This window comes from Gracilinanus agilis, chromosome 5 (genome assembly GCF_016433145.1).
Source record: "Gracilinanus agilis isolate LMUSP501 chromosome 5, AgileGrace, whole genome shotgun sequence".
Taxonomy (NCBI): Eukaryota; Metazoa; Chordata; class Mammalia; order Didelphimorphia; family Didelphidae; genus Gracilinanus; species Gracilinanus agilis.
In genome coordinates, this window is record NC_058134.1 from 306,401,753 (window position 1) to 306,429,379 (window position 27,627).

At 58.5% G+C, this 27,627-nt stretch overlaps 4 protein-coding genes across 5 annotated transcripts; 1 reads left to right on the forward strand and 3 right to left on the reverse strand.

Moving 5' to 3' along the window:
- Positions 1 to 1,684: 1,684 nt before the first annotated feature.
- LMF2 (lipase maturation factor 2) lies at positions 1,685 to 8,176 on the reverse strand. Of its 2 annotated transcripts, none has more exons than XM_044677396.1 (14): positions 8,059 to 8,176; positions 7,069 to 7,322; positions 6,701 to 6,729; positions 6,216 to 6,412; positions 5,903 to 6,081; positions 5,055 to 5,196; positions 4,737 to 4,871; positions 4,516 to 4,621; positions 4,297 to 4,393; positions 4,026 to 4,208; positions 3,159 to 3,327; positions 2,882 to 2,993; positions 2,602 to 2,698; positions 1,685 to 2,318 (listed from the first exon to the last, which is right to left on the reverse strand). In XM_044677396.1, the coding sequence occupies exons 1-14, from the start codon at positions 8,150 to 8,152 to the stop codon at positions 2,016 to 2,018; spliced, it is 2,097 nt and encodes a 698-aa protein (XP_044533331.1). In that variant the 5' UTR covers positions 8,153 to 8,176; the 3' UTR covers positions 1,685 to 2,015. The 2 variants fall into 2 exon arrangements, with proteins under 2 accessions (XP_044533331.1, XP_044533332.1); XM_044677397.1 differs by having other exon boundaries at positions 7,069 to 7,464; positions 8,059 to 8,085.
- A 569-nt stretch (positions 8,177 to 8,745) lies between these two features.
- On the forward strand, positions 8,746 to 18,091 carry NCAPH2 (non-SMC condensin II complex subunit H2). Its single transcript, XM_044679987.1, has 20 exons — positions 8,746 to 8,928; positions 11,618 to 11,719; positions 12,426 to 12,481; positions 12,821 to 12,905; positions 13,024 to 13,092; positions 13,192 to 13,271; positions 13,432 to 13,565; positions 14,319 to 14,414; positions 14,721 to 14,833; positions 15,409 to 15,486; positions 15,749 to 15,815; positions 16,025 to 16,132; positions 16,219 to 16,272; positions 16,404 to 16,474; positions 16,798 to 16,891; positions 17,005 to 17,061; positions 17,163 to 17,215; positions 17,307 to 17,408; positions 17,536 to 17,685; positions 17,768 to 18,091. The coding sequence occupies exons 1-20, from the start codon at positions 8,821 to 8,823 to the stop codon at positions 17,906 to 17,908; spliced, it is 1,818 nt and encodes a 605-aa protein (XP_044535922.1). The 5' UTR covers positions 8,746 to 8,820; the 3' UTR covers positions 17,909 to 18,091.
- Positions 18,092 to 18,192: 101 nt separating this feature from the next.
- Positions 18,193 to 19,505, reverse strand: LOC123250752 (protein SCO2 homolog, mitochondrial). Its single transcript, XM_044679988.1, has 2 exons — positions 19,420 to 19,505; positions 18,193 to 19,039 (listed from the first exon to the last, which is right to left on the reverse strand). The coding sequence occupies exon 2, from the start codon at positions 19,023 to 19,025 to the stop codon at positions 18,270 to 18,272; it is 756 nt and encodes a 251-aa protein (XP_044535923.1). The 5' UTR covers positions 19,026 to 19,039; positions 19,420 to 19,505; the 3' UTR covers positions 18,193 to 18,269.
- A 472-nt stretch (positions 19,506 to 19,977) lies between these two features.
- LOC123250655 (thymidine phosphorylase) lies at positions 19,978 to 27,322 on the reverse strand. The gene is made up of 11 exons (XM_044679834.1): positions 27,221 to 27,322; positions 27,095 to 27,131; positions 26,860 to 26,994; positions 26,502 to 26,704; positions 26,082 to 26,180; positions 25,782 to 25,911; positions 25,585 to 25,703; positions 22,516 to 22,678; positions 22,195 to 22,425; positions 21,862 to 22,002; positions 19,978 to 20,251 (listed from the first exon to the last, which is right to left on the reverse strand). Exons 2-11 carry the CDS (start codon positions 27,120 to 27,122, stop codon positions 20,097 to 20,099), a joined length of 1,404 nt encoding a protein of 467 aa, XP_044535769.1. The 5' UTR covers positions 27,123 to 27,131; positions 27,221 to 27,322; the 3' UTR covers positions 19,978 to 20,096.
- Between the last annotated feature and the right edge of the window lie 305 nt (positions 27,323 to 27,627).

Here is a 27,627-nt window from a genome sequence, read left to right on the forward strand (position 1 = left end):
TTCACACTGGGTGCAAGTGGCTACCTCCCACCAAGGTGCCTGATCCCTTGAGTTCAGGGATCTGGACCAGAGATCCTCAAACCTGAGGCCCCTAATCCTAACCTCATGACAAGGACCCCAACCCAAAGGGGCAGGAACCCCCAGCAGAGCCCCTTTCTGACCCTCTGGGCTGGCAGTCCTTGGCCTTCTTGGACCTAGCGAGGGAGGGGCTCTGCAGGGCCTAGACTGGACTGAACAGAACAATCCTCTCCTTTCCCTTTGTTTCTTCCCTCAGCATCTCCATTGAGCCCCACACTAAAGGCTTCTTGCTGCCCTATCACCAAGTCCCATGCTCCCTAAGATCCCAGCATGTGCTGTCTTCTAGGCCCCCTTATGCCTGGAGCACAGTCCCCCATCTTGAGTGTTCACGGCCCAACCACTCCTGCAGTTGTCCATCTAGCAGGGGCCCAGCAGGGCTCTGTGGAAAGGCCACCAAGCCCAGGGAAGCCTGTGCTTCTTTCCAAGAGAGACTCCAAAAGCTGTCCTGGGGCAGCCCACAGGTTTGACGTCAGGACCTATGACAACCCTTCCGTCCTGACAGATCCCTCTCTGGCTCCCTCTCTACCCTTCGCTCAGGATCAGTAGTCCTCTGGGTATGCAAGAGACCCAGAGAGAAAGAAAGAGGGAGCCAGAGGGGAGAAGGAGAGGAAGACAGAGACACCGAGAAAGAAAAATGGGCCAATGCAGTGTGGCTCCAAGATATGGCTGGAGTCTTCCTAGGCCAGAGGCCCAAAGAGCCTAGCATGGGGTTGGGAGTAGCTTCTCTGCCCTGTCCAGGCCTCCTCTGGAGCCTCCGTCCAGGTCTGGAGCACAGCTTTTAAGAAGGAAACTGACCAGCTGCAGAGTCCAAAAGGTGGCCAGGGCAGAACAGGGCCTTCAGCCTAGGGCTCATGAGGGTCCCTGGCCTGGAAGGGCTGTCAGGAGGCAGCTTGACGCCAGGGCAGAGCAAGAAGCAATGGGGCAAGAGGGATGGAAATGCTGATTTGGGCCCAATGTCTGTCTGAAAGAACACTTCCAAGCAGGAGCTGCTTTGAGAGGTGGTGAGCTCCCCATTCTTAGCAATCATTTAGGGGGTGGGCACTTGCTGGCGAAGTCTCGTGCCCAGACCTCCCTTGCCATACACAACTGTCTTTTGTCTGGTATGAGCAGAGAAGGGCCTCCTGATTTGAGCCTGACTCACTTTATACTCGGCCGTGCTGAAGCCTGGGAAGGTGGGATACTCAGCTCCGTGATGCTGCTGCCTCTGATCAGTGCCGGTGTGTCGCCAGCCTGGACTCTCCGTCCAAGATCAGGGCCCTGCTCCTCGACCCTAACGACGATGCCCAACAGCATCTGCTTCTTCAAAGCCCATGCTCTGAGGCCCTGGGTAGGCTGGCAGAGAGGCCTGGAGGCTAAGAGAGGGACAGCAACTGCCAAGGGCATGACAGCTCTAGGCCGAGGCAGAGCTGGGTTTCTGCTGCCCTTTCCCAGGCAGCAGAGGACCCAGGCTTAGGGAGAGAGGGGCCAGCCAGTTCCTAGGCTGCTCAAGTCCAGCTTCTCACTCCTCTGAGACCTGGCTGGCTCTTCTCCCCTCCTAAGTCTGCCTCAACCCCAGGCCTGCTCCACCCTCTGCTGCCCACAAGCCCAAGGATGGAAAAAGGCCAAAGACATTCTTTTCTTTATTTAGAAAACGAGAGGAAGACTTCTGTCCATCCATCTTACACACCAGAAGGAAGTCCGGGTGCGTCTGGCCTGGGCAGCGCAGCCCAGCCCAGGAGAGTCAGACAGTCTCACTAAGGCATTTGAAGCTGGCCCTGAGAATGGGCCCAGAATGCAGCAGATGGGGGAGGCCAAGAAGGTCCTGAGCTTGGTGGGGGCTGGTGGCGGTGGTGTCCCAAAAACATCCTGTCTCCACCTTTCCAGCCCCACAGGCCCCTGCTTCCCCAGAGCAGGGGAGCCATGCCTGAGAAGCAGCCTAAGATCCAGGCTCAACAGTGTTACTTCTTTCTCCGGGTTCCCTTGGAGCTGTTTCCAGCCCCCTCTGGGCCCTGGGGCTGGGACCGCTCCTTACCCACCTTCTCCTTCTGAGAGGGTGGCTTGTTCTTCTCACCACCCACTGTTTCAGGCCTCCGGGGCCCGGGAAACAGCAGTGCCTGGAAGATGTGAATGGCCACTACCGAGCAGATGAGGCCCCAGAGCAGCACTGGGGCAGCCAGGGGAGTCAGCTGGTTCCGCAGCCAGCGCAGGGCTTGAGGTAGCGGGCTAGCTGAGCTGGGTGGGGGTCGGCCTGGGCTCTTGTCCTGGGGAGAAGAGGGAGGTGGATATCTCGCCGACGGCCCCCAACAACTCTGGTAATCATTGTGGACCTTTTGGCAATGTTAGAAGCTTTAGCAAGACTCTCCATTTCACATGTGGAGAAACTGAGTGTCAGAGAGGGAAAGGGACTCCTCCAAAGTCAGACAGGAAGGGGGTAAGCTGCCGGCTCTCCCGAGGCCCCAGCCCTCGCCCTGGCCACACACACGTGTGTCCCTCAGTGCTCTGCCCCAGCCCCAGCCCAGCCCTGGCCCCTCCGCCACTCCCTACCTGAAGGCCAAACTGTGCCAGCAACGACTCCAGCTTAGGGTCCCCCAGAGTCACCTGGGGAAAGAACTCCTCAGACCACTTTCGCCGCCACCACTGGCTAAGAGACAGGAAAGGGAATGGAGGCCACTTCATGCCCTGCCCTGCTCCAAGCCTGCAAAGGGCTTGCCATGAGAAGGTCAGTGTGGCTGCGCTGCTGCTCTCCATGCCCCCTCCTTGGCCTAAGGCCTCACCCCTGCCCCCTGCCCCCACCAGGGCCTGACTCCTGCCCCCTGGTCTTCACCTTTGCTCGCCAGGCCGTGAGAACCAGTACTTGTAGAGCTGGGCCCGGATATACGTGGGTGGCTGCTCCCAGAATGGGTACCTGGAGGTGTCCACTTGTAGCAGGCGGATCACTGGATTGGGGAAGGAAGCTACTGAGAATGCTGCGCCCTCCCCAAACCCCCCTTAAAACCCCTGCTCCCTCCCCCCGGTCCCTCTCCTCACTAGGCCCCCCACTCTCTCCTGGCCCTTCTCCTCATTAGGCCCTCCGCTCCCTCCTGCTCAGCCCTTCTCCTCACCCTGTGCCTTCCCCTGAAGGAGGCGGTAGACGAGACTGGAGAACCAGGGGCTGTGGGTGTGATGGCCCAGGGCGGCAAACCACATCTGCCAATCCAAGCGGGGCTGATGGGGCACCACGAGGGGGGGAGCCACGCTGACATTCCCTGGTTTGTACATGAACTCGATCTCCTTGGGGAGCCAGGAAAGGCAAGAGGTGAGAGCTTGGCCGGCACAGTCTCCCCGACCCTACCGTCCCAGGTCCCTAAGGGCTTCCTGTGCCTGCTGGGTCCTCGGGGTATGGAGACAGGGATATCTCTCAGGATTTACTCCCTGATGGGAGAATAAGGCACAGGACAGGGAAGTGTGAGTCAAAGGAGGCAGCTCAAAGAGGTGCCAAGAACTAGGCAACATCTTCTTTTGCTAGGGAATCAGAGAGGGCTTCCCAGAGGAGGCCACATGCCAGGTGGAGGATGCTGAAAGATGCGGACGGAGTGCATCCCAGAGGGGTGTGATGGGAAGCAAGGGATGGGGAGGGCTTGTGGGAATGCCCAGAGGCCAGGCAGGGGAACAGCAGCTCCAAGAACAGTAGGAAGAGCCTATGCTTGACCCTCAGGTAATGGAGAGCCATTGAGGAATATCTCAGTAAGAGAGTGACACAGTCACATCTGTGCCTGAGAAAGACTCTTTGGGAAGCCGGGAGGAGACCAGACAAGATGGGGAGAGGAGCCTGGGCCCTCGTGATTGTCCAGGTGCCTGCGGGCTCCTGTGGCAGTGGCGTGGGGAGGATTCGGGGGACTCAGAACTGAGAGAATGTGGCAACAGCTGCAATCTGGGAGATGAGCCCAAGTCCCCCGCCAGGGCCCAGACTGGCATCCCAGGGCCCTCACCGTCCAGCTCTGGCCGTCGTAGCTGCCCTCTAAGACCACCTCAGGCCGCCCAGCCAGGCCCGTCATGCGTCGGAAGAGGCCGTAGGAGTTAGCCAGCTGCAGGTGTTCCACGGTGCTGAAGAGCCGGTGGGCCCCGGCCCAGAGCTGCCTGTTGGTGCCCGGCTCCAGGTAGGTGTAGGGCACCTGAGTCACAGGACAGTGTGGGTGCCCCTTGCCCAGCCATGCCAGGCCCTACAGCACCAAGGCCCACCCCTGCCCCGTCCCCACTCACCAGGCTGATCGTAAACATGGCCGCGGTGGCCGCACCGACGATGGACAATTGGACAGCAGCCTTGAGCTTCCCCGGCCACCTGCGGATCCGGGCACACCTGGGGACGAGGATGACCCTCTCCTGGGGCTGCGCTTCCCGTCCCACCTCCTCTCGCCCTCCAGATTGGCTGGACCACAAGGATGGAGCTGGACAAGGGGCCCCACCCCCCCACCCAGGTACCTGTACAGGGCGCCGAGTAGCACCCAGAGCAGCGAGGCAATGCCCAGCCACACGGAGGGCATCGTGACCACCTTCAGCCACTGGGAAAATTCGTGAAAAGTAAAGGCTGTGGAGGGGGAGGAGCGGGTCAGGAGGGGAGTGGACGGTGACCCCCTTCTCCCACGTCCCAGTCCACTCCTCCCTGCCAAGTCCAGAAGCTCACCTCTCCCTCCTCGACCTACCTGTTTTGGCCTGGATGCTGCCCCATTCTTTGTCCAGTTCCAGGTCAAAGTAGTGAACCGTACCGTAGGCCAGGAGCCCATAGACGGCCGCCTCCAACAGCAGGGTCGAGGCGGTCAGCAGCCGCCCAGTCCATGCTGCAGGGACAAAGACAGAAGGTGGGTGCTGGGGCCCAAGATCTGTGGAGTGGGAGCCTGCCCAGCCAGATCCCTGACCCATGGTCCAGGCCAGGGAGCGGGTGGCACTGCCCAGGGAGAGGGTGAAGGAGGCACTACCCAGGGGGAGGGAGCGGGTGGCACTGTCCAGGGGCTCACACTAACCAGCAGGTGGCTGCTTTGCTCGGCCTGGGCCCAGCCACCAGGACACGTGCTTGTCGTCTAGCAGTGATGTGGTGAGCACCAGGGTGAGCAGGTTGAAGAAGTTATAGTTCCCCGTGATGATGATCAGGATCTGGAGTAAGGCCTGAGGAAGGGGGAACAGGGCAAAGTCAGTGGCAGCAACTCCACAAGGGAGGGAGCAGAGGAGGGAGCATAGGAAGGGGCAGAGGGAGGGGCAGAGAAGGGAGGGAGGGAGTAGGAGGAGGGAGCAGAGGAAGGAGGGAGGGAAAGGAGGGAAGGGAGGGAGCAAGGGGAGGGCAGCACAGGAGGGAGCACTAGCCAAGGAACAAAACAAGCTCCAGGCCTGCCATTGCCAGCCCCTTCTGTCCCCCAGTGGGATTTCAGGTGGGCCATCAGGGCTGGAAGGGGCTTCCACAGTGATCCGGTCTAGTCCTGACTGTAGCCTTGCTGGAAGCCTTCTCTCCGGCCTAGCCCTCCCACCACTACCTGTGGCCAGTCCTGCCCTTCCCAGGGAGCCCAACAGGCCAACCCTGATCTCCCCGGCTTCCAGCTGCCTGTCATCTGCATGAACTGGGCATCCTGCCTTCCTCCCTGGGCAGGAGTAGCTTCCATTTCCCCGAAGCTGCTGAGCTGCCCCTGCCGGTCCTCTTCCCTGGGGCTCTCCGTCCCCAGCCGCCTGTACAGCTGGGCCAGCCTTCCTTGGGGAATGGAAGCTGGCAGGGCCAGGACGGGCATTCCCATGCTGGTAGCACAAGGCTAAAGCAGGCTCTTAGCTAGGCCAGGAAGGAAGAAAGGCGGCCGCGGGCCGAGGACCCTCTGCTGGGGCCTACCTGGGAATAGAAGGCAGCGAGGCGGAGCCGGCGGATGGGGGCAAAGAACAGGATGGGCACAGCGATCTCGATGAGGAAGGTGGCAACCACACTGAGCTTGTGCAGCCAGACGGGCAGATGATGGGCAAACCAGGCGGCAGGTGTGGGCAGACACTGGGTCTCATAGTGGTAGGTCAGGGCTGTGGGAGGCAGAGCTGAGGCCTAAGCCAGGCTGCCCTGGGCAGGGCCCTCTGGCTGGGACGTCAGGGTGGTGGCACTGTTGGGGTAGGGGGGTGGCAGCATGGCTGGGTCAGGTTCCAGGAAGCCCACTCACCTGTAAGCCCCCACCAAGTGGGGCAGCGGCTGGTGAGTTTGACCACTCCAGAGGCGAACATGAGTCGGAAAAGAAGCCATCGAACCAGCCAGAAGGGGACATCTGCATGGGGCGGGCCACTCGTCTCCCTGCCCCGGGAGGGCTGCAGAGGGGCTACCAGCACAGCCAGGAACCCTGTCTCCAGCAGCAGGGAGTCCCTGGGGGGTCGGGGTGGGCTCACTGCACAGGAGCCCAGGACCACCCACCTGCCCACCCTTTGGAAAGGGCACAGCTGTGGCCCCACCAGTCTGGAGTCCCCAGTGAAAAACAAAGGGGTGCCAGCTCTGTTCCCGGCCTCCCTCCCACACTGTATTGCCTCTCTGGACATAGGGAATTCCCAGTCCCCCTACTATAGCTTCCAAGGACCTTGGCCATCCCCTGCTGGGCCTGGCCAGTTCTGACAGTTCACCCTGGGATGGAGGCATGTAGCCAGCCTGGCCACTTACCACTGGAAGTACAGGAACACCTGTCCCACCTGCAGGAAGGCAGAAAGGGCTGTAGGGCAGCCAGGCTGGCCAGGGGCAGCTCCTTCCCCTCCCCCAGGGGCTTTAAGGTGGGGGAGGGAAGGGGAAAAGCAGAAGCAACTTTCCTACACTTTCCCCCTAATGTCCCCTGGGAAGGGAAAGGAAGGGAAGGAAGCGAGATCCCAGGGCCTGCAGAGTCTGGAGCGTCCAGCAGGAAGTGGGTGGGCAGAACTGGCCGGTGGCTTCCCTCCAGAGCAGAAGGGAGTGGGAAGGGGAAGGCCTCACAGGGTCCTTTTCCCTAGCAGAGCTCAGGCCAAGGCAAGCAGGGGTCCCACAGGACCCTTTCTCACCTGGTAAAGGGAGAGGTAGAGAGTCCAGAGCAGCAAGTAGAGAAGGCTGTGGCGCAAGGCAGGCACCAGTAGGGCCCCCAGGCTGCACAGTGTCCCCAGAAGGCTCAGCAGCTCCATGCCTTGCTCTGTGTCCAGTCCCAGGCTTGGGGACAGCCAGAGCAGCGTGGGGACCTCCCACAGCTGCTGCCAGAGACCCTTCCCCAGAGGCCGGAGCATCTTCCGGGCAGGCAGGATCCCCTCCCGCCCATAGAGCCCTGGGTTGGGGGTGGGGGAGAAGGCTGGTCAGGAGGGGAGCTGGGGCTCAGGGGAGGCTGGTCAGCCTGGGTGCAGATGAAGAGCCAGTAGGAAAGGGAAGGACTGTGCTCACCCCCTGTCCCAGGAGCCATCTGGAAAGGACTAAGGGCAATGGGGAGAAAGTGTGTTATGAGTCTCCTTGGGCACTGGGTCTGGCAGTGGTGGGGGATGCCAAGTGGGCTAGGGGTAGAGGGGGAGGAAGGAGTTCCAGGGGGAACTAGTGGGCCAGGTCTAGAGGTTTCCTCTGGGGCAGAGGGGCAGGAGATGGGAAGGGATGACAGAGGGCTAGAGCGCGTGGGAGTCTGCAGTGGGGACATTCCAAGGGAAAATGGAATGGGACGAGCAGGTTAGTAAGGTCTGAGGAGGGGACCTCGAGAGGAGCGACAGAAGGGAGGGGAGAAATGAGCCGGGGGCGAGGTGCAGAAAGGAAGGGCTGAGAACTTCGACTGGATTCTCAGAGAAAGGTGGGAGGATCAGGAGGAGGAACAAGGATCCCCAGGTTGAAGAGAGGAGAATTCCAAGGGGAAGGGAGGAGGATCCCAGGGGGAGGAGGATCTTCAAGGGGAGGGTCACCAGAGGGAGTCTGGAAAGGGGATTCCCCGGGGTAGGGTGTGGAAGGGAGATTCCTGGGGGAGGGGAGAGGATCCAAGTTGGACAGGTCTGCTGGGGGAGAGTCCCGGGGTCCCGCGACCTCACCCGGGATCTGCGCGTAGAGAGAAGCGAAGGCGAACATGAAGGCAGCCGCCACACCCTGCAGGAACAGGCGCCTGGGCTGCAGCGAGCCAGCCATGGCGGACGGTCCGGGTCCGAGACAGGGTAGGGGCTGCAGAGACACGTCGGCCCGCCTGCAGCTGGCCCCGCCCCTCTCTTCGACCCCGCCTTCGAGTGACGCCAGAGAGCTTTGGCTCCGCCTCCGGGAGGGCTGCCCGGAGCGAGAAGGGAGCTAGCTCCCTCCCCCTCGCTTCGTCCCGCCCTCTCTAGTTACGTAATCGCCCCGCCCCTTCCATGGTCTCGCATTCGTTCAAACTCCGTCCCACGTGGTGCCGTAGGTCAGCGTCTCCACCCTTCCACCCTCTCCTCCCCCTAGTCCCAGCTTGCAAAAGCTCGACTTCAGCAACGGCACGATCTTCGCCCAGACCGAGAGGACCTTGGCCCCGCCCTCACGTGATAGCCCAGCCCCACGCGAGGGGCCTCCCTCCCTTTCGTGTTGGCCCAGCCCCACTATGCCTCAAGAAGGAGTCTGGCCCCCCGCCCTGTAGGTGCCACCAACGCTCCACCCATCAAGCCCCGCTCCTCCCTCCCATCCGTGACGTCACAGGTCTGTGCCCGGCTCCGCCTTTAGTCGTCACGTAGCACCCTGAGCGGGAAACGCAAAAATGGCGCCAGACCGAGCGGCCGCTACTGTGGCCTGAGGAAGAAGCGGAGCCTGGAGCGGGAGTCCCGGCAGCCTGCCCGCCCATGGAGGACGTCGAGAGCCGCTTCGCCCACCTCCTGCAACCCATCCGCGACCTCACCAAGAACTGGGAGGTGGATGTGGCGGCGCAGCTGGGCGAATACCTGGAGGAGGTGACGTCACGACGGGGTCGGAGAAGGAGGGGCTGGGCGGTGACGTCAGCGGAGACCAGGACTAGGCCTGGTGTTCTGGGGAGGTTCTAGCGGGGCCTTTCTGGAGGTGAAGAGCCCGGCCTTCCCGGGCTAAGAGTGCATTGATTAAGTGCACATTGGGTTCCCTTAGCTGGGGGCCGGGGTTCCTGCCCTTGGAGCCCGTGGGAGGACCCCCTGCTCGCACGCACGGAGCTTCCTGAGGTTCCACGAAGTGTTCATTACCTTGTCTATTTCGTGATGCGGACAGGGAGGTGGGCGGTGCCCGACGAGAAATTGATTGCCTTTTCCCAGTGGGGGAAGGCTTTCGGTAGAAGCCCCGGGAGGGCAGTGGGCCGGAGATGGAGCGCAGTGTTTCTAGAATAGCCTGGGGGCTCAGATCATCATGGAAGGGTACCGATGGGGAAGGAGGTTGTTAGGGGCCTGGGCTAACTAGAGCTTCAGCATTTCCTATTTGCTGGGAAATCATTTTGTTGGTTGAATGCTGGATTGGAGGGAGGGAGAGGCTTGAGGAAGGCTGCTGCTATAGTCCAGAGGTGAGGGGATGAGGGTCTGCATCATCAGAAGGGGGAAGGGGGCCTGTGTGACGGGGAAATCTTATTGGGACCAAGTTTCAGCCTCAGTTTCCTTGTCTGTAAAATGTGGTAAAGCATCTGGTAAACCTCAAAGCTGGCCCTTCATGCCAGCACAGGTGTTGGGGGGGGGGGGCAGAAGGGCACCACTGTATCTGCCCCACCCCTGTTGACTATCTGCCTTTTACTCAGTCGTTTGAGCCCCCAATATGCTAGTGATCTCTGGGTACCCCCATAGGTGCCGTTATACAAACGGGTTCCCTGCCCTGCCCGAGACTTGTTCCTACCTAGGAGTCCTTGTGGGGCCCCCCCACCTCTGCCCAGGCCTTACAGGGTCACCTCACCAGCCTCCTTTCCAAAGAAGGGTGAGGATGGAGATGGGAAGATTGAGAGATCAGGCAGAGAACCAAAATTTAGAGAAAGTTAAAAACTGGAGTGGGGTGGGACCTTAAGAGAGTTAGCCTGAGCCCTGAGACAGGTCACTAACAGCCTCCAGGTGGACATTGACCCAGTCACAACTTTTTGGGTCTGGTTCAGCCATTCCTATTCCCAATATGCTTGAGTGACTTGGATCCATCCCTCTCCTTGGGAAAGGGCCTAAGAGGCATCCTTTAGTCAAGTCACTGAGTCATCAAACCTTTATTATATGCCAGGCAAACTGGGAAGAAAAAGAAATGGAAAAAAGCCAAAACTATCCAAGCAAGGGGCTCACATTCATTAGAATGGGGGAGGCAACATGTGAATAACTGGGTCTTGACAAGACACCTTCAGAGGAGATGAAAGGACACCCCGTGGGGAAGGCATTGCCTGCTAGGGGAGCCAGAACTATCCTCTGCAGTGGCTTGAGCTGTCTTTTTTTAAAATCCTTCACCTTCCGTCTTAGAATCAATACTATGTATTGGTTCTAAGGCAGATGGGTGGTAAAGTCTAGACAGTGGGAGTTAAGACTTGCCCAGAGTCACCCAGCTAAGAAGTGACTGAGGCTAGATTTGAACCCAGGACCTCCTGCCTCTAGGCCTGGTTCTCTATCCACTTAGCTATTTCACTGCCCCCTTTGAGCTGAATCTCAAAGGCAGTAGTGAGAAGGCCAGGGGCTGAGGTCCAGAGAGGTTATAGAATTAGGAAGTAGTTGAATCTGGCTTAAGCTCAGGCCATCCTATCCCTAGTTTGAGTTTTCCCAGGTTCTGGGTCTTTGATAGTGTTGGACTTGGAGGCAGGAGGACCCAAATTCAAATCCACCCTCAGACATTTATGAGTTATGAGACCCTGGGCAAGTCACTTAACTGTTTGGTGCCTCAGTTTCCCCATATGTTAATTGAGAATAATAATAGCATCAGCATTTCAGGTTGTTTTAAGGATCAAAAGAGTTAATACATGTGAGCATTAAAGGGCTAGATAAATGCATCACTCTCCACAGAAGGCACCTGGGAGGTAGCAAGCCAAGATTTCAGTTGACAAAAGAAAATGTTTTAAAAAGCTAGAAACTGGGTTCAGATTTCTTGCTCTTTGGCTGGTTTCGGCTCATGGGGTTATAATACTTATGCTCTTGGGCATCTGTTTGTCAGAGGAAGTAAAAAACATTAGTACTTTAAAAGAGAAATAAAAAGCAGTTGGTTGGGGGCTCATAGGCTGACCTAGGACTAAGGAGGGCCCTATCCTTGTCTATAATTGTCAGAGGTCACTTGGGTGACCAGGACAATGGCAGAAATTGTTTCCTCAAAGAGAGGGAGGCCTGAGCCATCTGGTCCTGGCAAGGGCTCAGAGAAGGGTTGTCAGGGAGTTTCAGGCCCCTGATTTCACTCTTTGCCTGCTGGAAGCCCTCAGGGCCTCCTCAGTGCCCACCGTCTATGTGGGCATTTAAAGCCCTCCTCAGGCCAGTACTTTCTTACTGCCTTTTGAGCTTAATCCCATAAACCCTGCCCTCCAATTAAACCAGCCTGGGCAGGAAGTGGAGAAGGCAGGAAGGGGGATTTTCTTAGTGTTAGGAACAGTATGAGCAAAGGCCTACAGGTGGGATTGAACCCCGTGGGGGTAGGGATTGTTCACTTCCCTTTCTGTATCCCTTCTCACATGGCCTGAAGCTGGACCAGATCTGCATTTCTTTCGATGAAGGCAAAACCACCATGAACTTCATTGAAGCTGCACTGCTGATTCAAGGGTCGGCCTGTGTCTACAGTAAGAAGGTGAGTGCCTGGCAGCTGGTGATAGGCTCTCCCCCACTTCTCCATGCAGCAGCATGGGGGGGGGGGGTGAAACGTGGGAGGATTGATTTGTGTACACCTCGATTCATTTGCCAGGAGCTGGAAGGAGGCACCCCAGGGTTCCTTCTCTTCTGGGGGGCCCTTGAGCCGTGCTCACACATGTTCCCAGGTGGGCTAGGCCTTTGCTCTAAGGGCAGACAGGCTATTTCCTGCTTATTCACAAAGACCTCTAAGAGAAGGACCTTTGAGATTCCCTCCTTCGATGCAGCTCTCCTTTGCAGAGTGTTTGTACCCTTCTTCTGGCCCCTGCTTTGGCATGGCCTTGCTTGAGGTCAGCCTACCCCATCCCCGGGCCCCTGGGCCCCCTGGGCTCCCTGCCTTTGGGCTCTGTCCCAGGCCTTGCCTTCAGGATCTCTGCTTCCTCTCGTGGCACAGTGGCTCCTGGCAGTGCTCTGTATTCAGGAGATGAGGCACTCAATAAATAGGATCAAAATTGGATTGATTTGCCTGCCCCGAGCCTGAGAAGCATCACTGGGCTCTTTTGCACACATGTGCATGCTTTAGGATGCTGCTACCTGGGAGGACCTTTGCTTTGGACCCAGCCCCAGCCGGTCGGTCAGCTGTGCTGCCCTGCTATGTCCGGGCATGGGTTCCTCTCCTCACCCCATGTCTCCCTTCCCTTTGGCAGGTGGAGTACCTCTACTCGCTGGTCTACCAGGCCCTGGATTTCATCTCAGGCAAAAAGTAAGGATGGGAGGAAACTTGGACAAGCAGGAGAATGCTAAAAATTCGTGCAGGGTCCATTGTGGGCTGAAGAAGCCACAAAGCCTCTTTTTATATTCTGCTTCATATATGGAAATGCCCATCTCCTTGCTGATTGTTAAAAATAAAAAATGAATTGCTTGAAGAACTGGAGGAAAGGCTCAGGTGCTGGGCAGAGATTGGGCAACTTCCCCAAGGAGCTGTTGGCCCAGGAACACCCCCCCAGCACTTAACCTGGAGCATCCCCAACTATTCTCTGACAACTTGCACTGACTTTCCCATTTAGGGAAAAGCCAACCTGTCCCTGTTTTTCTCCCCCAGACGGAATAAGCAGCCCACATCTGTGCAGCCAGATGGGCATGATGGGGATGCCAGCTGCGGAGCTCCCCCAGAACCTGAGGAAGAGGTGAGGCTTCCTGCGGCTTGAGCCACACTGATGCTGTGTACATGCCCTTTGCTCACCCCGCTTGGCCCATGCTAGGCCGTTGCAGGCCCTGCCAATTGTTGCCTCTGTTTCCCTGCAGTTTCTGTCTCTGGATGACCTCCCAGACCCCCGGGCAAACATCGACCTGAAGAATGACCAATCTCCCAATGTAAGTGGCACCTTTGGCCACATTGCTGACCTTGGTGCTGTGACAAGGGTGGGGGTGGGGAGAAAGGACCTGGAAGGTGACTCTGTGCCCCCTTGTCAGGCGGTACTTGTCATCCCCTTGGTGCCCATGGCCCTGGTGCCCCCTGATGAAGAAGAGAAGAAAAACAACCCACTCTACAGGTACAGGTGACACCCTCCCAACCCTTGCCCACTCTGCCCCCAGTACCCTTCTGTGCCTCCCTGGGAGGCTTCTCTGTCTGCCCTTGAGCCTGTGGCCTGCCCGAGGCAGGGGTTGGCCCTCAAAGGTCTCTCCTCAGAACATGGTTATTTGCTAGCACAGCCGGCAAGGGGAGATCCTGGCCAGCCGTAAGGATTTCCGGATGAACACATCCACCCCTCACCCCAGTGGTGCCTTCATGCTGGAGCCAGGAGGTCTGTCCCCAATGGAGCACATACTTCCAAGGACCCAGCTAGGTGAGAGGGGCATGGAGCCAGAAGGAGTCTGGGGAGGGGGCTGTCCCTTGCATTGGGCTCAGGACGCAGCTGTTCCTCAGAAGAACCCTAAGACCAGCGAAGTCAAGAGACAGCAGTTATCTCCATCCAGCAGGCATTTATTAAGCACCTGTGATTGCCAGGCATTATGCTGGGTGCAGGGGATACAGAGAACGGCAAGGACAGGCCCTGCTCTTGAGGAGAGGGCAGGGAAGAGAGCCTCTGCTCTGAGAGAGAAGCGACGCCAGGCCATCATACCAAGAGGAGGCAAGGGCTCACAGCTTAGCACTGGAAAGGCCCTTCCTCCACCATCAGACGCCAGGGGCAGCCCCAGCCAAGGCACAGAGGGCAGTTGGGAGGCAGCAAGCAAATCCCAATGGCTAGTTAAGATGGGATGGCCTGGAAGAGAGACTGAGCTGTGAGGGCCAAGCCAAGACCTGGCTGTTCTTTCCTACAGGCAGGGGAGTTCCTTGGGGAGGGCACGTGGTCAGACACGTCCCGTTTTGCAGACAGGCACCTACAATGGCCAGGGACTTTGCATAGCTTGAGGGCAGTGCTTCAGTCCATGTCTGGCCTGAAAGGAGTGCCAGGCTTTCCCTAGACAGCATCCCGCCTCCTCCAATGACCATTCCTTAAAGGTCCCTTTCCCCTAGAATGTGTCCTTTGATACAAAGATTAATTTGGAATTCCCAGACCTGAACTCCCCCCATCCCCTTCTCATACCGTTCTTTACAGATGCTGAGAGGCCTGAGGAAGTGCCCATGGATGTCTCTGTGTGCATGTCTCCGGCCCCAGTGCTCGATTTCTCCCAGGACGATGATGAAAAGCCAGGTGTGGAGCTGAGGCCCTTATTCAGCCTTGCTCTGGCCCTTCTCTAAAGTGCTGAAGATCTGGCTGGCCAAAGGGACCCCCTGGACCTCCCCTTCAAGTCTGAGCCTCAGGCAGCCTCAGTCTCCCTCCCCTCCTTTCTTTCCTTCTATTTTAAATGGAAGTGAATCAGAACTCAGTTTTACCTAGAGGATTCTTGAGAGCCTGGCAGCCCCTACTTCCTGGGGAGCTCCTTGGGCCTGCAGGAGTTGCCTGGCCGTTATTCCTGGCCAGGCTGGTCCTCATCCTCTCCTCCCTTCCCTTCTCTAGAGGCAGCCTTATCTGAAGGTGAAGATGATGATGTGGGTGGGGACCTACCTAATGAGGTCCCAGAGGTGCCTGCCGTCTCTCCAAAGCCCCCTGAACAGGGGATCCAGCAGCAGGTGGAGCCCTGTGGAGGGTGAGGGTGAGGGGTGACAGAGGGCAGTGAGGTTACTCAGTTTCTATACCTCTAAAATGGGGACAATGTTGTCTAGAGTTCCCACCTCACAGGCTTTGGGGAAAAATAGCTTTGAAGTACTTTACAAACTTTCAAGGGCTCTAGTGATTCTTTGGATTATTCCCAGATCAGTCAGAAGTGTGTGGGGCCCTTAGAATTTCAGGTAGATGAACCACAGTTAAATGAATATGGGCGGGTCATCTGGGCTTGTTCCCAGGACACCCTGGGCCTGCCTGAGTTTTTTGGCATGTTTTACCCTAGTTCCAAGGGATGGTGTAAAGCCTGTGAAGTGTGGTAAAGTCCTCAGGTCCTTGCTGCCATCTGTCCTTGGCTGACCTCACCCAAGCTCAGCTCTGTTCCCAAGTGGTGGTGACCCCTTTCAGTGGGGTAGCAGGGTCCCAGCTGTCACTCTGGGGCTCTGGGCCAAATTCAGACGAGCTGGTTTTGTTGGATTGTCTATTAGTCTTTGGGGGTGGTACAATAGGCAATAAAGGTGATGTCCTCGGTGTTCTCTCCTAGGCCACCCCGAAACCAAAGAGGTACACTCTGCGGGGCAGAGCCACTGCTGCTATCCCCCATCCATCGTGGTACCAAAAGGCAAGAAGAGCTGGAGTTTGGGGGGGGGGCTGCTGGGAGGTTGGGAGGTGCTGGGGGATAGGTGGGGGGAGAGGATCCCTTCCAAAATTTCTCTGGTTCTAAACAGGCCTGACTCCTTTCCTGGGGCACCTTGTGGGCAAAGCTCCCCCAAAACTCTCCGATGAGGCAAACAGCCCAATATCTAGCCTTACTGGGGATCACACAACAGAGCCCCAAGTACGTGGCTCTTGGCTCAGTGTCTCCTATGTGTCATGTGCCTTAGGAATCCCGAAATCACTGGCAGAACCTGGACCCCTTTGACTCCCTGGAAGGCAAGCCCTTCAAGAAAGGTAATGAGAAATGGGGGTGAAGGTGGGTGTGCACTGTGGGGGAGCCTCTAGCAGAGCCAAGGGAATCTAAGACCCAGAGGGCTTTGGTCCCTGTCCCCAGGGCTCTGGTGGCCCAGTGGGGAGGCTGGCCCGGGGGCAGCCACCTTTTCTCCTGGTGTCCATCCCTTTTGGGCAGCTCCTTTGCCTGACTTCCTGGCTCTGCTTCCCAGGTAGCCCTTACTCTTTGCCACAGCACTTGGAAGAGAACTCATCAGGCAAACGGAAAAGGAAGACCTCCACTAGACTCCAGGGCTTCCATGAATGGTACCTGGCAGCTTGTGAGTAGTCCTAGGTGGGTGGAGGCCACAAGGGGCTAAAGTGATGTCCAATGGGTACCCAGCTGATCACTCACTTCTCTCTTCAGATAGTGGCGGTGAAAACTCCAAGAAACCTCAGCCCAAAGGCCCCACGTTTGCAGGTGAGCCTGGGGAAGAGCCCGAAACCCCTTGGGGGGTGGCAAGAGGGGTAGCAGGCCTGAGACATCACGGGGGGCTTTAAACTGCCCCCCCGGACCAGAACCAGAGGCCCCAGCGACATCTCTTTGTACAGACATGGAAGCCCTCTACTGGAAGCATCTCAAGAAGCAGATGGATACTCTTCGGAAGCTGCGGAGGGGAGAGGTGAAGGCAGTGGGGGCTAGACAAGCATGTCCATGAGGAGAGAGGCAGGACAGCAGCGTTGAGCAGCCTCTTGCTTGGGAAGCTACTGAGGCACTGGGGAGAATGGGGCCAGAAGCAACAAGCCCCAAGGCCCCAGCCACTGTCCTTAGCCCTGCCAGGTCCCTGAAGTCTGTCTCTCTCTGGGAAGGCAGGTCTCCAGGCCTTCTGCCACCATTCCTCCCTGTGCAGAGCAGATGTTAGAGGGATGTTGGCAGAAGGGCATGAAGCCATCTCCAGGCCCATGAGGCTAGAGGACTAACCTCGTTAGCCTTGTGTGCTTCCAGGTCACTGAGCAGCAGCTGACCAAGGTCCAGGAAAGACTGCAGGCCTTAGAGGAGGAGCGTGTGGAGGAGTCCCTGGAGCACCTTGGAGGGGGAGGTAACCCCTGGGGCCCAGGCTGTCCTTTGGCAGCCCTGGTGGGGAAGGAAAGGGGAGGGGGGCACTGGGGCTGGTGGATGGGTGGTGCCAGCTCCCCCCATTCCCCTTCTTAGATAGCTTCCTGGAGCTCGAAGACGTGGAGCCCATGGAGTCCTTGGAGGAAGCTCCAGGTAGGCCTAGGGGCTTGGGGGTATGTGGAATGGCGGGAGGGAAAGGCCACAAAAGTTGTCCCAATGTGGAGCTGACCTGTAGCCCTGCCTTCCTCCCCCAGAGCCAGAAGTCATCCCTCCACTGAGCTACGAGGAGTTGGTCCAGAGAAATGTGGTAGGTTCTGCTCTAGAGCCAGGTGCAAGGGTCAGTGGGGTGGGCACACACCTGGCCCAAAGACCTCCTGAGCCCCCTTTCCTTTTCTCAGGAATTATTTATTGCCAACTCTCAGAAGTATGTTCATGAGACTGAGCTGTCTCAGCGTATCCGTGACTGGGAGGATACCATTGGCCCCCTACTCCAGGAACAGGTGAGGATGGGACCCTGGGCCTCCTCGCATCCAGCACCTGGCAGACCTCTGGGCTTCCTTCACCCACTGGGGGGTGGCAGTGGCTGGTGGTGGCAGCAGGTAACCCTTGCTCCTTTCCTCCCTCCAGGAGGAGCATGTTCCATTTGACATCCATAATTACGGGGACCAAGTGGTAGCCAGCTTTAAGCAGCTCAATGAGTGGTGTCCCTTTGCTGAGCTGGTGGCTGGCAAGCCGGCCTTTGAGGTGTGCCGCTCTATGCTGGCCTCCTTGCAGCTGGTGAGTAGGGGCTGGGCACTGGGGAGGGGCCCCAAGCCAGCAGGGCCAAGGCCTGTTCCCAGCCTCCCTTTCCTCCCACCAGGCCAATGACTACACCGTGGAGATCGCCCAGAAGCCTGGCCTCGAAGAGGCTGTGGACACCATGTCCCTAAGACTCCTGAGCCGTCAGAGAGCCAATGAACGCTTCCAGACGTACACAGCCCCCTCTATGGTCCTGCCCTGATAGTGTGTGAGCCCCCCTACTTGTTGGGCTGCAGCCAGCAGTGATATTTTTCCATGTTTTGCCCAAAGTTTGGCCAGACTACCTTCTTTGGTACCTAGATGATTGGGGGGGAGGGGGGAGACATGGGAGCCTCCCTACCCCTAGAGACTGGGTGGCTGCATTTAGCCAGAGCCTAAGGCCGTGGGAGGGCAGTGTTCCCCTTCCCCCTCCCCCAAACCCAGGTGTCTTAGCTCTAGTCAAGGCCCCAATGTGCCCTTCAAGCTTACTGCATTTTTGTACAAAAAATACATTTATTGCCCCACCCGTGTGGAGCCCACGTGTGGAGATAATGGAGGTGGGGGCCCAGACATGGGGCGGGAGCTCAGGAGCGCACACTGCGGAAGGCGGCCATGTGACCCCTCACACTGGCCACGATCTGCTCCTCCGTCTTGCTCCGGCCATAGTAGTCTGTGAAGAGCCCATCAGGGTTGAGCAGGTAGATGATGATGGAGTGGTCCACGATGTAGTCCTGATCCTCGTCCCGAGGCCCAGCGCTGTAGTAGACCCGGTAGGCCTGACTGGCCTGGCGCACCTGCTCGGGGGTGCCCGTGAGCCCCAGTAGCCGAGGGTGGAACTCGCGCACGTAGCGGCCCACAGCGGCCACGTCGTCCCGTTCGGGGTCCACGGTGATGAAGAGGGGCTGCACGGAGGGCAGGCCTGGTTCGGCCTCCAGCGTGCGGACCACGGTGGCCAGCTTCTCTAGCTCCTCCGGGCACACGTCTGGGCAGTGCGTGAAGCCGAAGTACAGGAGCACCCACTGACCCACGAAGTCAGCCTTGCACCGGGGCTGGCCCATGTGGTCCACCAGCTGGAAGTCACCCTGGCCCACAGCAGCGCTGCGGAGGGCCTCTAGCCGCCGCTGCTGCCGCCGCTGCTCTTTCTCCTCACGCGCGGAGAGCCACGCTGCAGCCAAGCCGGCCCCAAAGAGCCCGGTCACCAGCAAGCGGGTGCGCAGCCCTGGGGCGCCCAGGGGACCCCTGCTGCCAGGGCCGGCAGAGCCTGAGGAGCAGGGACGCGCAGCCCAGCGCAGGCGAGCCAGGGCGAGGCGCCAGAGGCCTGGAGCCCGGACGGGCCACATCTCACAGCAGAGCCCTGGAACACACGTGGGGGTGGGGGTGAAGCAGGCAGGGAGAGCTGGGGCTTGCCCTGCCCCATCAGCACCTTTCTCCTCTCAGCTGCAGTTTCCCCATCGTGGGGTCTGGCTAGGAGAAGGGGGGGTGGGGGGTGTTCACGCAGGCTTCCACCTCCCGGCCTTTGCCCCAGCCAGTCCCCTGCCCTCGAGTTCGCCCTGGCTGCACTCCTGTGATTCTCCCTCCTTCGCCCCGTACTTTGTACACTGCAGGTACTTAATGTTGGCTATCAGAACCTGGCTCCTGGGGGGGAGGGGGCCGCGGTGCAGTGGCACGAAGCCCCCCTCCCACTCCCGTTGGTCCCGCCTACCGCCCCGGGTTGGGGGGGGCGCATGCGCTTACCTCTCACACGCGCCTGCAGGGTCCCCCCCTTTGGGAAGCTTTTTCTTTTTGCGATCTCGCGAGATTAATACACGCGCCTTCGAGCAGGTTTGGTCCAATGGGCATCAGCCGGCAACTGCCGAGGCCGCCCTTGACTGGAGGCCAAAGCGCCTGCGCAGCGAATGGGCGTGAGTCCAGCGGACGCGAAGGGATGATGCTGCGCCTGCGCAGGGGCGGAGCCTAAAGGGACGATAGGGCGGTGGCTGGTGGTGCCACGCATGAGCACTGCCAGATCTCCATCCACGCACCCTCGAGCGCCCTCTGGTGTGTTAGTGGAGTACTGTCCCGAGTAGGCGGGTAAACGTGCTCAATGGCTCCCTAGTCTGCATACCCCTTCTGGCTGTTTTAAAATAAGGACGCTGAGGCCGAGGGCAGTGACCTGCGCAGGGGATTCCCAGCACTCCGAACTGCATTCGAGTGCGCATAGTCTCCATCCCAGCCCCCAGTATGTCAGGAGCCCGCCCCAGGCTAGGGTGGCAAGAGAGGACGGCGGGCTGGCGGCAGACAGAGGAGCCTCAGTCAGTAGCGGAAGGGCGGTTTATTGGAGAGGAGAAGCCCCCACCCGGGGGTCTGGGGGCTGGCCTGCAGGCCAGAGCCTGTTTGGGCCTCCAGGAGTCGGTCTGCCCCTGGGCAAAGGGTTAGCCTTTCATGGAGGGCGGCAGGATGAGCTCCCGCAGGCAGGGGTCCGGCACAAAGGGGGCCCCGTCGGACAGCTTCAGAGCCTCCTGCAGCTTCTGGTGGTGGCTGGGGCTCAGGCTGGGGCCCTTGTGGTGGACTCGGATCCAGGGTGTCCCTGGGCAGTGGGGAAGAGAGGAGGAGTTGTCGTCACCCAAGACTGCGGGGCAACCCCCCCGGCTAAAATTCCAGCCCCCCGACCAAGGGGGGATTCGGAGCCGGTTAGCACGACGACAGCACCGGGCTCTCCCGGTACCCTGGTCCCAGCCTCCTGGGCCTTTCCGCCACTTTCCTTTTTGATCTCAATCCCTTCCTCTCCATCTGCTGCTGCTCCTCTGCCATGGGGCTCAGGCCTCCCTTGCCTGCCCTTGACCAGCTGTGCTGCCCCCTCCCACTGTTTCCAGGGTCCTTCCGGCCTCATCTCCCACCTGCGTTCCCCTGGAGCTCCCTCAGAGCCTCCTTTCAGGCCTTATCCTCCTGGGCCTCAGCCGTCCCTCGCACTCAGGGCCAGCTTGCTGACCCTTGGCAAGCCACTGGCCCATTTCTTCGTGGGTGAGGGGGATTAAAAGCACTTTGTCCCCTGTGTGAGTCTTTAAAGCCCCATCCAGCTGGGAGTTGTTTTCATTAGTAGTTTTTGTCCTTGGGCTTCGGAGAGGCCCTACTCCCTTGGTTCTCCTCCTGCCTCCTGCCTGCTCCTGGTCTGTCTCCTCAAGCCCTTTCCAGGCCTCTTCAGGCACGTCTCTCCTCCACTCTCCGCAGCATCAGAGGCCAATCTTCCGCTCCTACCCCAGGCCAGCCTCTCCACCCAGATATTGTATCCTCTCTCTAAATCTGCTCCGTCCTCTGACACACACAGTTCCTTTGTATTGCCGGCCTGGAACACCCTGGGCACTCTGTGCCCTCCGCCCGGCATGCATGCTCTTCCCATTTCTTAAAGGCTCCAAGGACATTCTCCCCAGCCCCAGCTGGCCTGGTCTGACCCCCAAGGATGGGACAAGAAGTCCTGCACGAATCCCAGGTCTCTACTGATGTCTGGTCCCGCTCTTCCTCTCCTGGGAGCCCTACTGCCCAGGGAAGGGCACTGTATGCAGCAGGGACTTCATATGTGCACTGAATTGAACTTGCTCAGAGTTCTGAGAATGGCTTATAAAGACCAAGGGAGCCCAGAAAAGACCCTGAGAAGGAGACAGAATCCGGGGTGGCGGGTAGGAGAGGGGCAAGGAAAGGGCAGCTCGGCCTAGTCTAAGCCAGAGAGGTCATCACACTATAAGGAGGGAGCTCCTGACTCCTCCCTGGGACAGAGAGCAGCAGGGCGCAGGGCAAGCACCAACTCAGAGGGAGGAGGGCCAGCATCAGGCCAGGAAGTGAGGAAGGGCCCCAGGCTGGTCAGACGTCAGCAACCACAGATGGGGGAGTAAAGGAAGCAGTTTTACCCAGACCCCAAAGAATTAGGGAAACCGAGTAGGAGGTCAGCTCCCTTGGGCCTCAATTTCCTTGTCTGAAAAATAAGATTGGGCCACCTGGCCTCTGAGGTGCCTTTTAGTCCTAGAATGGTCCAGTACCCAGGACTAAGGGCAGTGTGGATGGAGATGGATGGGAAGGACCCTGAGGCAGTCAGGACCCAGAGAAGGCCTGAAAGAATCTGAAGGCAGAGGGGTTTGGCTCAGGCTGGAGCCATCATGCCCAGGGGGTCTCCTGCAGGGCCCCCACCCCCACCCCGGGCCTCACCTGCACTGAGTCTCTGTCCTATGGTCACCAGCAGCTCCAGCCCCACATCATGGTGGAGGGGCTCCCCTGCTCGGGTTCGGCCAGCCCCCAGCTCATGGAGGACCTGGGCCAGGGGCAGGGCCTGGATCATCTGTACGGTGCCTGAGGAGGGGAGTTTTAGGGTGGGGGATAAGAACAAAGGCAGTGATCCAGAGGGGGATGGGGAGGGGAGCCAGCTGGGGCATCTGGAGAGGTGAGGTGGGGAGGAATGACAGGATGTGAGGCACAAAGGGAACAAGGGAGAAGGGCAGCATGGGACAGGGATGGGGCCAACCATGAAATTAAGGTTCTCACCCTCGGAAGCCGCTCGCAGCTCATCCTTGAAGGGGGCTGTGGGGAGCAGGCCTTGGCGCTGGGCAGAAGATCCTGAGCACAGGGCTTGGGCCAGGTCCGAGGCCACCCCCTGGGCTTCCAGCATGGCCTGAAACCGGCCCAAGGCAGAGCCACTGTCCAGCATGGCGCCCAGCTGGGCTACCCCCTTGGTTAAGGTTGGGGCTTGGCCATTCAGCCACAGCAGAGATCCTCCTGGGGATGGGGGTTAGGCAGGACCAGTAGGCAGGAGGAACAGAGAGGTTCCTTCCTTCTCTCTTTTTCCCACCCTCTCCCTAGTCCTACCTAGCTGGGTGACCAGGTCCCGTAAGTCCGTGGGGCCTCCTCCTTCCAGGCACTGTAAGGCCTCCTCTACTTCGAGCCCATGGCCCACACAGCGGCCCAGAGGGCTATCCATGGTGGTCAATGCAGCTGCCACCCGGATCCCCAGACGGGCCCCTACTCCCACCTGGAGAGAAACATCCTCTGGTCTGGCCACATCTACCCAGCCCTTACTGATCTCCCTGGAGTCACCAGGGTGCTTGCCCTGAGCCCTCTCTTCCCGGCCTTATCCTCCTCAGATCATCTTCTTAGCCCTCCAGGTTAGAAAGCCCCTGATCAGCCTGGACTCCTCTCTCCTTTATCTGCCAAATCTAACCAACCATGAAGTCTTCTTGACTTACCTCCACTTATCCGGCCTTCCCTTCCCTTCTTCCCTCCGCCTTCCCCCTCCCCTCCCACCCCACGCCCCCATCTCAAGCCCCTTTCCCATCATCCCCTTGCCCTCTTCATTCTTCTTTCCTCTCCTTTTCTTTGTCCCTCCCCCCAAGGATGACAACAGCCTCTTCTGTCCCGAGAATATTCCTGATGTGGATTTTTATTGCTTCTTAATTTAAAATTTCCCTGCTTAAGCTCATGCTGTTCGCCCAGGCGATACCTGAATCCACAGTCCTAAACTGACCTCAGAAGCCCTCAGATTCCATGGGCTACAGGCTGCGGTGGGCACCCAGAGCAGAATCTGAGTCTTTGAAGGATTGCTGCTGCCGGCTGGCACCAGGGGGCAATGCCCCCCTCCTCCTTTAGCATTCCTTTCTTTGACACCCTTGCCTGCAACTCTCATCTACGTCTGCTGGCCTCTGGTTTGGATTCAGTTTCAGTTCAAATTCAATTTCAATTCAAGAGATGTCCAGATCTCATCCCTTTCTGAGCCACTGATTTCCAGGAAGAAGAGTTTCCTTTGTTTTCGGAGTTCCTGCCCACAGTCCCAGAAGCCTCTGGATATGAACGGAGGCTATTTTGGACCAGGAAATCAGAAATGGGTGAGGAGAGGTCTTCCTGGGCTCCCTCATTTCAGATTTGAGGCACCCATTTCCATTTGAAATTCGAATTTGGAACCAGCACGTTTGTCTTCCCATGCCCTGCGCTGACCTTGCTTCCAGTTGCAGTCTAGCCTCCCTTCTCTCTGATACTGCTACGTTTCTGGCTACAATCATGGCCCCCTTGCTGTTAAGTTAGGTAGGGGGCTCCCTGTCTTGGAAGCTATTCAAGCAATGGGTGACAACCCCTTTGTGGAGGGATGTTGTAGAAGAGTCTTGTTCTGGTTGGCACAGAGGCTGCTGAGGTTCTCCCATCCACGTCTACGCAGGTCCTGGGCAGGTCCCCAAGCCAAACTCAGATGGCTTTTTCTCCACTTGCTGACTGACTTCTTAGTCTGTTGGGCATCTGCTCCTGGACGCTTTTTCCTTCCTTGGCCTCCGGGACTCTGTTTTCTCCCAGGCTTCTCGTCCCCCTCTGACTTGCTCCACAGCCCCTTTTCCTGGCTCGCCTTCTCCCCGCCTTTGGAGGCAGCTGCTCCTCAAGGTTGCCCTCCGTCCCCCTCACCCTGGCAGCTCTCTCCCTTGCCAGCATCTCCTCCCTCTGGTGGCTTAAACTGTTACCTCAATGTAGATGAGCCCCAAACTGCAACCCCAACCACTGTCTGCCTACTGGACCTGCCCACCTTGGGGGTCCTTAAGCTCACTGAGCCCTGAAACAGGGGTTCTTAACTGGAGTCTCTCGACTCCCATCTGGGCCTAGGGATGGACTTCCTGGAACTGGAAAGGAAGAGAATTGTTGTTCAGGCATCATTCGGAGACCGAGTCCAGACTCCACCAGCCTGCCAAAGGAGTCTGTGGCTCGGCTCTGCACTGGCCTCATCAGCCTCCCTTCGAGCGCCCTTGTCCCACTGCCAGCTCTTCTTCCTGCTGACCTCACCTCCCTGTCCATGTCCCTGACATGTCCCTGACAAATCTGCCCTCTCTCCTGCACATCCAAAGTTCTTGGTCAACATGTGCTTCCTCCCATCTCTGGAATCCATGAACTCTGCATATGTCTAGTCTGGGCAGAGTTGTTGGCATGTTCTCTCCCCCATTAGAGGCAGCTAGGTGGTTTGGTGGATAAAGCGCTGGGCTTCCAGTCAGGAAGACTCATCTGGCCGGGGACACTTCCTAGCTGTGTGACCTTAGGCAAGTCACTTCACCCTGTTTACCTCCATTTCCCCATCTGTAAAATGAGCTGGAGAAGAAAATGGCAAACCACTCCAGGATCTTCACCAAGAAAACCCCCCAAAGGGCCAAGAAGAATTGACTGAAATGACTGAACAACAGCAAATCACTCCTGACTGGAACCCCAACTTTTCTACTTGGCATTCAAGACCTTCTACACCGGTGCCAGTCTGCCTTTCTAGCCCATCTGCCACTTTTGTCTTTGGTTCCTTCTGCCTATGCCAGCCTGACCATTTCATGCCTCGGTGCTCCCTCGGTGCCTCCCTCACAGATCCACTCCTTTTAACACCCTTCCCTCCATCTCCGCCAAAGTCCTACATATCCACTACTGAGCGTTTGGGGTAGAAGATGGGGAGGAAAGGGGCAAGAGGGGACGATTCTGCCCCTCAGCTGTAGGTGGTTTCCACTGTGCTGGCAGATTGACGTTAATAATAAAAAGAATAATTAAAATTCTCCCTGACTTTCATGGCACGTAATCTGATCCTCATGGGCCGCCACAGTGCTGAGAGAAGTGCCCACCCCCCGAAGGACTAGGCTAAGGATTTTTGAAAAGCCTGTGCTGGATATTGGTTCCCAGGCGGAAGAGCGGTCAGGGCTAGGCAATGAGGTTAAGGGACTTGCCCAGGGTCACCCAGCTAGAAAGTATCTGAGGCCAGATCGGAACCCAGGACTTCCCATCTCTAGGCCTGGCTCTCCATGCCCTGAGCCAGCCGGCTGCCCCTGGGTTGGTGATTTCATTGGCTCAGGAGGGTCCAGAGGAGGAAACATCGAAGGAGTAAGATGAGTGTTTGTGGAATGCGGCAGACTCGGCTCCACTCACTCATTCACTCACCAGGGCCTGGGCCAACTCTCGGGCCCTTTCTTGGCTTGGGAAGATGGCAGCCTCTCCAAATTTCACATCCACCACGAGGGTTGAGAGCCGCTCCACAGCCTTCTTACTGAGGATGGAGGCTAGAATGGGCAGAGAGGGGATGGCTGGAGGCAGAGCGCCCCTGAGCAGACTCTAGCAGGGGGTGGGCAGGCGGTCACCTGTGATCAGAGGGAGGCTGTCCACGGTGGCAGTCACATCCCGAATGGCATAAAGGATTCCATCTGCAGGGACGAGCTCCCGACTCTGGCCCACGATGCAACAGCCCACACGCTCCAGCAGCTCCTGCATCTGACCTCCCAGTCAGGGAGGAGCCCCCCAGTGACCGCAGGACCCCGGGCAAGGATGGCCCACCAATCAGTCCCCCGTGATTTCTCCCCTCGGCCATTGATCTCCAATTAGGACTGCCCCATTCATTGCCTGCTTAGCAGGGCCCCCAGTCAGGATCCTTTGCCCAATACCTGCTCTGGACTTTGTACCACCGAGAAGCCGGGGATGGCCTCCAGCTTGTCCAAGGTGCCCCCGGTGTGCCCCAGTCCCCGCCCACTGATCATTGGGACCTGTGTGGAGGAGCCCAGCCCCCAGCCCACCACTGAGGGTTGAAAACTCCCAGGCTTCCTTCTTCCATAGACTCAGCTCTCATCTGCGGTCTGTGGCTTGAAGGAAGCCCGGGCTGAGGGGGTTCTCAGCCAGCCCACCCCCAAATTCCGGCCGGCCTCGAGGCGGGCCAGGCTGCTCGGAAAACTGGCCCAAAATGGGAGTGCCGAGCAAAGAGTCGATTGGGGCAAGAAGCACTTAATAGGAAGGAGCCCCATTTACGTCCCCCTCCCAGGCTCCCCAGGGATACCTTGAGCCCCCGGGGCCGGGGGCAGGGGGCTGACCTTGCAGCCGCAGGCGGCCAGAGCAGGTGCCAAGACCAGGCTGACTTTGTCCCCTACACCCCCTGTCGAATGCTTGTCCACCAGCAGCCCTCCCCAGGCCTCGGGCCACTGCAGCTGCTGCCCAGACTCAGCCAGAGCTCGAGTCAGAATCTCTGTCTCGCCCAGGTCCATGCCTTGTAGTCGGATGGCCATTAACATGGCACCTGCAGGCACAGGGAGAGCCCTTGGCGCAACAGATTCTGCGCGACTTTGGGGAACCCTTCCAGGGGCTGGGAAGGTGGGATCCCTGGGGAGGCCAGGCCTAGGGTGCTGGCTCTGGGTCCCGTGGCGGGCAGAGGCAGAGAGGGAGGGGTGTCACCTATCTGCGCCTCCTGCACGGTGCCCTCCGTCAGCCCTTGAACAAAGCTCCGGATCTCTGCGTCCTCCAGGCGAGCCCCATCTCTCTTCTTCTTAATCAGCTCCGGGATGGTGCTAGGGTTCTGGGGGCTGGAGTCTGGGGGAGGGATGGAGGAGAGGGCCGAGTCAGAGGGGCCCCAGCACCGAGGGGACATCTCGGGCCCTGGACGAGACTGGTGCCCCCCAGGGCCCCTCACCTGGCCCTGTCCGTTGGGTCGCTGCCATCCTCGGACTCTGCCAGGAGGAAAAGGCAAAGGTGGAGCCCCTCCAGGCAGTCTTCCCCCCCCCCTGCCTCCCCCCATGGCCACCTCAGCCCTCTCTACCTTCTAGCTTGCTCTCCCCTCTCTCAATCTGGGTCTCAGGCCTTCTGGGTCTCTTCACCACCCACCCACTCTCTTCCCTTTCTCTTTTGTACCTTGACCTTTCACTGGGGATAATGAAGGGGGCGTGTCACAAACTGGACCATTCCTGGAACCTGAAGTGTGGGCGGGACAGAGCAGTGTCCCCGCGTACCAGAGGCCTCTGCCCCTCACTTTCTTCAAGATTCACTTCCTCAGGGCAGCCAGACCTGGAGATGGAAGGTCCTGGGTTCAAATTTGACACTGGGCAAATCACTTAACTCTAACCCCCATTGCCTAGCCCTTATCACTCTTCTGAAAAAAAAATCTATATCTATATCTATATCCATATATATCCATATATATATTCACCTCCTCTAAGAAGCCTTCCT